Source organism: Wolffia australiana, chromosome 2, assembly GCF_029677425.1.
Source record: "Wolffia australiana isolate 7733 chromosome 2, ASM2967742v1".
NCBI classification, from domain to species: Eukaryota; Viridiplantae; Streptophyta; class Magnoliopsida; order Alismatales; family Araceae; genus Wolffia; species Wolffia australiana.
In genome coordinates this window covers 722501-732500 of record NC_135836.1, presented here as the reverse complement: position 1 = coordinate 732500, position 10000 = coordinate 722501, and the positions used below count along the sequence as shown (strand labels likewise).

Genomic DNA, 10000 nt, shown 5'->3' with positions numbered 1-10000 from the left:
TCAACGTATTCGACAACCCATTTGCTTAATCAAGTAACTGGCAACTAAACCACGCCTCTTATTTTCCTTTAAAACATCAGACACCTTTACATTCCCACCAATCCCTCGCCGACAAAATTACGCACTTCTTGGGAATTTTTGTCTTTCACTCAAAGCGAATGCATCGAACACCAAGCGTAGGCTTTTTGATGTTATTATACCAGCTCTTTCACATGCTTATTCCCACACATATTTTTCTCCCTGACTCTCCGTATCATTCATGCTACATGAAAGAAAGAACAATCCCATTATTCTCATGTCACATATCTCTGCTCTCATATTTTTTTTAATCTTTGTTTTCTATGCGAAGCCGAGTGTTAGAAAGAGAACCCTAAGCTGATTTATCTTTGCATCTCTCCAGTTTGTAAGATAGTGCGTAGGCGGGAGTCCAGAAATCCCTCGTCGTCTCGTCCATGGCGGAAATTGTATTGGAGACTGGGACGAGGCAGAGCCCTCTGCTCTGAAGATCACGCCTCGGCTCCTCGTTCTTGTTTGATCTGTCAGATTCCTGTGCGAAGCGTGGAATGAATCGGATAACAAAGGAAGTGTTTCAATCCGCCAAAGATCTAGTAGAGCTATTAAAAGACATACAAAATCGGAAGGGTTCGTGCAACTATATATATGAGAGAGAGAGAGAGAGACAGAGAAAGAGAGAGAGAGAGAGAGAGAGAGAGAGAGAGAGAGAGAGCTTCTTAAAGGACTTCACAGGTCATTCTAGGAGGGTGAAAGAGAGAGAAGAGAAAAGAGAGAAGAGAGGAGAGAAGAGAGAGAAATAAAGAGAGACAGAAAGAGAGAAAAGAGAAGAGGGGGAAGAGAGGGGAGAGAGATAGGGACAGAAAGAGAGAGGAGATAGGAGCGGAGAGAGATAGAGAGGAATAGACAGACAGAGAGGGAGAGAGGGGGAGAGAGAGGGAGAGACAGAGAGAGAGAGAGAGAGGGCAGAGAGAGAGAGAGAGAGCCGGAGTGAGAGGTGGGGAGTGAGAGAGAGGGAGAGACAGAGAGGGAGAGAGAGGGGAGAGATGGAGAGACAGAGAGGGAGAGGGGGAGAGATGGAGAGAGAGAGAGAGGGGGGCAGAGAGAGAGGGGAGAGAGAGGGAGAGAGAGAGGGAGAGGGGCAGAGAGAGGCGAGACAAAGAGGGTGAGAGGGGGGCAGAGAGAAAGAGAGGGAGAGAGGGGGAGAGAGATGGGGAGACAGAGAGGGAGAGAGAGATGGGAAGAGAGAGGGCGAGACAGAGAGGGAGAGGGGGGCCAGAGAGAAAGAGAGGGAGAGAGAGAGGGGGAGAGAGAAAGAGAGGGAGAAAGAGGGTGAGACAGAGAGGGAGAGAGGGGAAGGAGAGAGAAAGGGGGAGAGAGAGGGAGAGACAGAGAGAGAGAGGGGGGCAGAGAGAGAGAGAGGGGAGACAGAGAGGGAGAGACAGACGGAGAGAGAGAGAGAGAGAGAGAGAGAGAGAGAGAGAAGGGTGGAGAGAGAAAGTGAGGGAGAGAGAGAGTTTACCTCCTGCTTGTGCTGCATTGAAGCACCGAGTTTCATGTAAGGAGAACTGAGGATCTGAAACAAAAAGAAAGGCAAAATCGTTAGTTGAGGCATGAACTTGAGAGATGTGTATTTTCTCTCTTTTTATGACATGGAGAGATAGGTAGACATAGACAGACAGACACAGATAGATGAACAGATAGGTAGACATACGGATAGATAAACAGTCAGACAGAAAGACAGACAGAGAGGTTGATAGACATATAGATAAATAGACAGACAGGTTGATAGACAGAAAATAGGTATATAGATTGATTAATAGGTACATAGATAGATAGATAGATTTATGGGTTCAAAAGATAGACGGAGAGATAGAAATAAAGATAGATAGAGAGATAGATGTGAAGATAGATTGCTGGACAGACGGACAACAAATAGGCAGATATAATTAATAAAAATACATGAATAGGTGGATAAATATGATATAGATAGATGGATATATAGAATTAATAAACAGAGAGAGAGAGGGCTTACCCCGACTTGCTCATGTAGAAGCTTAATGTACTCAATAGCCTCATAGAGCACCGATGCGGTATCAGTCTGCAAAGACAGATAAAAATAGGGCAGCTCTATTAACATTTTACATTATCTACCGATTACTGCAAGATCAAAGGTATTAATGAATCGATTCAATCCGAATCTGCGAGAGTGTAACCCGAGAGAGACAGAGAGAGAGAGAGTCAGGGAGTGAGGGAGAGTCAGAGAGAGAGAGTCTGGAAGTGAGGGAGAGTCAGGGAGAGGGAGAGTCAGAGAGAGAGAGAGAGAGTCAGGGAGAGAGGGAGAGTCAGAGAGAGATAGAGAGTCAGGGAGAAAGGGAGAGTCAGAGAGAGAGAGAGAGTCAGGGAGAAAGGGAGAGTCAGAGAGAGATAGAGAGTCAGGGAGAAAGGGAGAGTCAGAGAGAGATAGAGAGTCAAGGAGAAAGGGAGTGTCAGAGAGAGAGGGAGAGTCAGAGATAGAATGGCAGGGACAGAGGGAGAGTCAGAGAGAGAGAGAGAGTCAAGGAGAGAGGGAGAGTCAGAGAGAGAGAGAGTCAAGGAGAGAGGGAGAGTCAGAGAGAGAGAGTCAAGGAGAGAGGGAGAGTCAGAGAGAGAGAGAGTCAAGGAGAGAGGGAGAGTCAGAGAGAGAGAGAGAGAGAGTCAAGGAGAGAGGGAGAGTCAGAGAGAGAGAGATAGGGAGAGAGGGAGAGTCAGAGAGAGAGAGTCAGGAGAGAGGGAGAGTCAGAGAGAGAGAGAGTCAGGGAGAGAGGGAGAGTCAGAGAGAGAGAAAGAGGGAGACAGAGCGAGGGTGAAAGAGAGAGAAAGAGATGGGGGAGAGAGAAAGAGAGACAGAGAGAGAGAGAGAGATGGGGGAGAGATAAAGAGTGAGTCAGAGAGAGAGAGTCAAACAGAAGGAGACAGAAAGAGAGAGTCACAAAGAGAGAGAGAGAGAGATAGCGAGAGAGAGAGAGCCAGGTTGGGGAGAGAGAGAGAACCGTAGAGCTCACTTTTCCGAAAGGCGACACCAATTGCTGGAGCGCTGTGATTCTATCCCCCAGCTTCTCTTTCCTGACCTAGATTGCCAGTAGTAAGTTTTCCACAAGCGAATATTAAAATTTCAACTTTAACACTCTAGAAGAAAATCTTCAAATATCATCAAAACTCATAACTTTACTCTCCGATCTTAACAATCCTCAAATTTTCACCTGAATTCCTCTCAGTAAAGATTAAGGGAAAGAGATTCAGATCAGTAAAGATTCTTACTTAGCAGGTATGAAAATTTTAAAATTTTGGAAGACCCCGCGAGAAGAAAAAGGTAAAATTAAAAATTAAAAATGCTCCTCACTCTCATCCTCACCTTACCTTGAAGCTTGGCAATGGGGAGAGAGACTCCATTCTTGGCTTCTTAGGAAGAGCAACCCCGCTTTCATTCTTCTTCACAGTTGAGCGCTGAAATAGTCTTACCCTATATCTTAAACCCTAAAACTAGACGGCAATGAGAAGTAAACGTTATAAGAGAATAAACCCACCTTAGCTTTCACGCTATCTTGGCTTGAGAAGCTATCTTCAGGAGGGAAGTTGCTCGTCTGACAGGGGAATTCTTCATTTAGAAAATCTTCAACAAGGAAACCATGGCGATCAAACTCGGCGGTGCCCATTTGAAATCCAGAAGAATCCAAGAAGGGTTCGTGGGAAAGATTGTTCTTTGAGCTTAGATGATCTTGTTGCATGGCTTGGAGAGTTCGATCCTGATGGTTCCCACTTCTGCCCGGAAATAAATAAAAAATGAAAACTTTCAATTTTGATGAAGGGATTATCCTGGTGGAAGTAAACTTCTAATTCAATGGAATTTCAATTCATAGTCGGGTTTTTCCCTCTTCATGGTTTACACTTCTCAGAAATCAAAAGAAACAGGAAAAAAATCATAGCCGATGAAATTACAATACCCAAGTCGAAGTAAAATTCCAATTCGTAATAAAAAATTCCTCCTCAAATTTAATGAAATTGCACTATCCTAGTGGACGTAAAGTTCAAATATGCTGAAGCTTGAAATTCTAATATAGATTCCCTCCATGTTTCACCATTTTCGCTGGGAAATGAAAAAAACAGGAAAGCTTTCGAACTAGATGAAATTAGATTACAACAGTCGAGACAAAATGAAAGGAGCTCACATCAGGAGTTGGGTCCAGTCGATGGAGGGAGAGGGGGGGAAATTGCAAGATTGCAGCGCTGAATCGATCATAAAACCACAGCTTTCCCCAGGATTTGATCCGAGCAAGGCCTCTGAACCAGCAGGCTCTTCCAATGGCCAAACAATTTCGCCCACTGCATCCTCTGCTCTCCTCGCACCTCTACTATAGCTCCTGTGAAACTCCTCCGCCATCTTCTCTCTCTCTCTCTCTCTCTCTCTCTCTCTCTCTCTCTCTCTTACTTTCAATCTTTTGGCCCTTGACGCAAATCTCTCCTGGGTATCTTGGATTTCTTATTCTTCTTCCGGGCTCAATTATCTTCAAGCAACAGGGGTGACTCTCTCTCTCTCTCTCTCTCTCTCTCTCTCTCTCTCTCTCTCTCTCTCTCTCTCTCTCTCTCTCTCTCTCTCTCTCCCTCTCTCTCTCTCCCTCTCTCTCTTACCCTCAAGCTGTTGGGCTCTGATGCAAATTTGTCCTGGCTAGCTTGGTCTTCTTATTCTTCTTCCTGGGTCTCTTATCTTCAAGCAATAGTGGCGATTCTCTCTCTCTCTCTTAATCCCTCTCTTATCTTCGAATTGTTGGTCCTTGACGCAAGTTTCCTGCTGGCTTGGTCTTCTTCTTCTTCTTCTTCTTCTTCTTCTTCTTCTTCTTCTTCTTCTTCCTCCTCCTCCTCCTTGTGGGAGCTTGCTTATCTTCAAGCAGTTGGGCTCTCTCTCTCTTTCTGTGTTGTTTTCCTGGGATATGGTCTCGCTCTCTTACTCCTTTCAGCCTCCCTAGTTGAGAGGGGAATACCAGACGGCATAGAAAAGTGTTTCTGGCTTATATTAAGGCATCAAGTGATCAAGAACAGACAAAGGAATCGGTGAGCAGGTCCCAAGGGGATTGCCGTTTGACCCGTGGAAGGGAGAGGCCGATCAAGTGGTCGATTTTCTAGCCAAACTTTCATAATATTCGTGCAGTCATTTTAATACTATTTTGAACGATTCTCTCAATATTCTTCCTGCAAAGGGACATCACCTGATGCGTTGTCTCCCTTTATGTCGGCCCTTTCTCTCTCTCTCTCTCTCTCTCTCTCTCTCTCTCTCTCTCTCTCTCTCTATCTATCTATCATTCTATCTATCTATCTCTCTATCTATATATATATATTTCTCTCTCTTTTCTCTCTCTTTTTCTCCCTCTATTTTTCTCTCTCTCTTTTTCTCCCTCTATTTTTCTCTCTCTCTATTTCTCACTCAATTTTTCTTTCTCTCTCTCTAATTCTGTCTTTCTCTCTCTGTCTTTCTTTCTCTCTCTTTCACTCTCTTTCTCTCTCTTTCCCTCTTTCCCTCTTTCCCTCTCTTTCCCTCTTACCCTATCTCTCTCTCTCTCTTTTCCTCTCTTTCTCTCTCTCATTCCCTCTTTCTCTCAATTTCCTCTCTCTCTTTCTCTCTCCCTCTCTCTTTCCCTCTCTTTCTTTTCCTTTCCTTCTCTCTCTCTTTCTCTCTATTTCCCTCTCTCTTTCTCTCTCCTTCTCTCTTTCGCACTCTCTCTCTGTATTTCCTTCTCTCTTTCTCTCTCCTTCTCTCTTTCTCACCCTCTCTCTCTGTATTTCCTTCTCTCTTTCTCACTCTCTCTCTCTCTGTATTTCCGTCTTTCTTTCTCTCTATTTCCCCTCTCTCTCTCCCTCCTTGCTCACTCTCTCTCTTTCTCTCTCTTTCTGTCTCTCTTTCTCACTCTCCCTCTTTCTCTCATTTCCCTATCTTTTCCTCTCTCTCTCTCCTTCTCTCTTTCTCACTCTCTCTCTTTCCTTCTCTTTCTGTATCTCTTTCTCTCTTTCTCTCTACTTTCTCTCTACTTCCCTCTCTTTCCCGCTCTCTGTCTCTCTTTCTCTTTCTCTGTCTCTTTCCCTCTCTTTCTGTCTCTCTTTCTCTCTGTCTCTTTACCTCTCTTTCTGTCTCTCTTTCTCACTCTCCCTCTTTCTCTCTATTTCCCCTCTCTCTCTCCTTCTTTCTTGCTCACTCTCTCTCTTTCCCTCTCTTTCTGTCTCTCTTTCTCACTCTCCCTCTTTCTCTCTATTTCCCCTCTCTCTCTCTCCTTTCTTGCTCACTCTCTCTCTTTCCCTCTCTTTCTGTCTCTCTTTCTCACTCTCCCTCTTTCTCTCTATTTCCCCTCTCTCTCTCCTTTCTTGCTCACTCTCTCTCTTTCCCTCTCTTTCTGTCTCTCTTTCTCACTCTCCCTCTTTCCCTCTCTTTCTCTCTCTCTCTCTCTCTTTCCCTCTCTTTCTGTCTCTCTTTCTCACTCTCCCTCTTTCCCTATCTTTCACTCTCTCTCTCTCCTTCTCTCTTTCTCACTCTCTCTCTTTCCCTCTATTTCTGTATCTCTTTCTCACTTTCTCTCTTTCTCTCTACTTTCTCTCTACTTCCCTCTCTTTCCCGCTCTCTGTCTCTCTTTCTCTTTCTCTGTCTCTTTACCTCTCTTTCTCTCTCTCTTTCTCTCTGTCTCTTTCCCTCTCTCTCTCTCTATCTCTCTCTCTCTTTCCTCTCTCCGTCTGTCTCTCAATCTCTCTCTCTCTTTCTCGCTATCTTTCTGTCTCTCTTTCTCTGCGTGTCTGTCTCTCTTTCTTCCTCTCTCTCTCTCTTCCTCTCTCCCTCTCTCTCTTTCTCTCTCGCTCGGTCTGTCTCTCTCTATCTCTATTTCTCTCTTGCCCAGGACAGGACACAATTACAAGTAACTTCTATCAGGGAGCTTGTCAAAGGAAACTGAGCACTGAAAAGAAAGCCGTACGGAATCGTGGCTCGCGTGACATAGTATTTATGCTTTATGACAGTTGGGTCAGAGAAATATACAGCGACTAACCTCAGTAATTTAATATGCATGCAAAAACAAAACATCCTATTTTAGGCCATAAGTTTTGGGAAATTGGTTGGTAAATGATGGCATATCTAATATTTATTATTCATATATATTACAAAATTTTTTGTTTCATGCAGAATATACAATAATATGCTCCAGTTAGATGTAGTGTACTTAACTATCGTTTATGTATCTCCTTTATGGTCTATGGTAATTAAAAAGGTTCAGTTTGATTTTTTATTGAAAAAAAGAAACAATGAACAAAAGATGAGTGATATTTTAAACAATGTTGGCTCAATAATCATACAAGTCATTACTTATTCGTTTATATTGTGTTTTTTAGCATGTATAGTTTGTTGCCTAGAGGGTTCAGTAATTTATTTCAATATTTGGATTTGTTAATTCAGTGGAAAATTACTGAATTCAGTTGTAAAGAACTTAAAAAACCTAGCAGAGTGAAAGTATCATAATTAGTATTAGTTTGTCTAATGGATCCAGATGTATTTGTCTTCATCCTCCTTGAAGGAATCAGGGTTAAATGTTTGGACCACATATCAAATGTTTATCCATTGGTAGTAGTAAATCAAAGATATGGACAATCAACAAAGATAGATTTAGTTAACTTCTAAAATGAAAAATACATAAGGAAACCAGTTACCCTTTTCTGGCTAGAGCCATTTTCCCCAAATTACATGCCATCATTTGTGTCTCAACATGTAAAGAATAGTAAATAAACAAACAACTGATTATCCCAATAAACATGTAATCAGTTCCTTCGAATTCTTTTGATGAAAAGGAGATGATATGACAGGATTGCGTCTGCAAAGAACATAAAACAGAAATCCAGGCTAGAGTTTCACAATTATTCCCTTTGGCTGAGAACAAATCAATGTTTGCTTACTCTTTGACCAATATTTTCAAAACATCTAGGGATAGAAGCGTGAACGAGAAAAATACCAATTTGAACAGTCCACATCTAGAATGAGACATATTTATCATTTATATGTATGATCATATAAGGTTCTTGCAAATAATTGCCTATGCCAACCGTAAACAAGGGATGAGGCCAAAGATTCAAGGATCACTCATTGACTGAATTTATGGCTGATTTATACTTCTAACAATTATCAGAGAAGTCTTGAAACCAGGTTACTTCTAATATTTTGATCTTGGGTTTTGTATAATGATGGGAGAAAACCTACAAAATAGGAAAAATTATGGAGAAGGCTGTGCTTCTAAGTATACTTTTACAAAAATTAAGAATGACTCCAATATTTTTTTATATTATATGTTCTGGGTACCTCTAGTATTCTGTTTTCCTTGTATGTCTTGGTCATTTTCCAGAAAGTCCTTACTTCACTCACAGTGATTTCAGCAAGAGGACTTCTTTTCAAAAAATCATTGTTTCCTCTCTTTCTCATAATTCTTTTTTTTCCAAAATTACAGTAAAAGAAGGCCAATGTATTGACGTCATATCTTAGCTTAGGCCCCATCAAGCGCATGTGACCTGTCCTTTCAGGTTGAACAAAAAGAAAGTGTGGGATTCATAGCTAGAGAAAGAAAGGAATATAGGATTGCTAGATGGCCGTATCTTTTAAAAAAAATACGATAATGAACTTAGCTCCATCATATTAATTTCACAATTTTATTAATAAATATTGGAGAAAAGGGTCAGTAAATTAGTATACCATATTAGTTCAAGATGGAAAAGAATATCTGATCTCATTTTTACTTTGCAGAATAATTTCTTTAAATAGCTATGGCATGTTTTGAGAAGGAAGGATGAGTTAGCAAGATATGTCTTATGGATTTTGTAGATGGAAAGAAACGGAGGACTGGTTAAAGCAAAACCATATAGGTTTCCTAGCTATTCGTATATTGAAAAATAGATACTTCTCCAAGATGGATACAAAAGGTAGAGAGAGAGAGAGAGAGAAAGAGGAAAAGAGAGAGAGAAAGAGCGAGAAAGAGAGAGAAAGAGAGAGAGGGAAGAGAGAGAGGGAGGACAACTGAAAATGGGTGATGTGTTTTCGACAAGAAAGGAGGGTAAAGAGTAAATAACTAAATATGTTCTCAAGAAATTCAAACTTGTTAATTACGACATTACTAAGCTGTTTTAGAAACGACAGCGAGAGAAACAAGGCAAGATAGAGAAGTTTATAAAGAGAAATATGATTCTGTCTTCCAGGAGAAGATGTACTATAAGATGATAAATGCGGCATGAAAAGGAAGCGAGAGGATAGATAGATAGATAGATAGAGAGAGAGAGAGAGAGAGAAAGAAAGAAAGAAAGAAAGAAAGAAAGAAAAGAAGAAAGAGAGAGGGAGAGAGATAAAATGATAGGAACAGAGATAAAGAGAATGGGCGAGTGAGAGAATGGGAGAAGAAAGAGAGAATGGGAAAGAGAGAGAGAGAGAGAAAGAAAGAATGAAAGAAAGAGGGAGAGAAATAAAATGATAGGGAGAGAAAGAGAATGGGCGAGTGAGAGAATGGGAGAAGAAAGAGAGAATGGGAAAGAGAGAGAGAGAGAGAGAGAAAGAGAATGGGCGAGTGAGAGAATGGGAGAGAGAAAGAGAGAATAGGAGAGAGAGAGAGAGAGAGAAAGACAAAGAGAGATAGGGAACGGGAGAGAGAAAAAATGAGAGGGAGAGAGATAAAAGAGAATGGGCGAGAGAGAGAATGTTAGAATGCGAGAGAGAGTGAGGAAGAGAAAGAGAGATAAAATGAGAGGGAGAGAGATAAAAGAGAATGGGCGAGAGAGAGAATGGGAGAGAGATAAAATGAGAGGGAGAGAGATAAAGAGAATGGGCGAGAGAGAGAATGGGAGAGAAAGAGAGAATGTGAGAGAGAGTGAGAAAGAGAATAGGCGAGAGAGAGAATGGGAGAGAGAAAGAGGGACTGGGAGAGAGTGAGAAAGAGAAAGAGAGAGA

General features: G+C 41.8%; 1 protein-coding gene across 3 annotated transcripts; it reads right to left on the bottom strand.

The window, feature by feature from the left end:
• Window positions 1-163: 163 nt before the first annotated feature.
• LOC144716475 (uncharacterized) lies at window positions 164-5219 on the bottom strand. 3 transcript variants are annotated; one of them, XM_078591587.1, is made up of 7 exons: window positions 4221-5219; window positions 3579-3810; window positions 3412-3498; window positions 3057-3122; window positions 2048-2113; window positions 1535-1588; window positions 164-547 (listed from the first exon to the last, which is right to left on the bottom strand). In XM_078591587.1, exons 1-7 carry the CDS (start codon window positions 4430-4432, stop codon window positions 371-373), a joined length of 894 nt encoding a protein of 297 aa, XP_078447713.1. In that variant the 5' UTR covers window positions 4433-5219; the 3' UTR covers window positions 164-370. The 3 variants fall into 3 exon arrangements, with proteins under 3 accessions (XP_078447713.1, XP_078447712.1, XP_078447711.1); XM_078591586.1 differs by having other exon boundaries at window positions 3057-3117; window positions 3407-3498; window positions 3579-3813; window positions 4221-5212; XM_078591585.1 differs by having other exon boundaries at window positions 3579-3813; window positions 4221-5201.
• Window positions 5220-10000: the final 4781 nt, after the last annotated feature.

What these genes read in the sequence shown, in the direction of transcription:
- LOC144716475 (XM_078591586.1), bottom strand. Translation starts at nt 4,432, where the DNA reads ATGGCGGAGGAGTTTCACAGGAGCTATAGTAGAGGTGCGAGGAGAGCA. An exon ending in TGGTGTCGCCTTTCGGAAAA is followed by an intron (nt 2,114 to 3,056) that starts GTGAGCTCTACG and finishes CTGTCTTTGCAG; the next exon opens with ACTGATACCGCATCGGTGCT. An exon ending in TTCTACATGAGCAAGTCGGG is followed by an intron (nt 1,589 to 2,047) that starts GTAAGCCCTCTC and finishes TTTTTGTTTCAG; the next exon opens with ATCCTCAGTTCTCCTTACAT.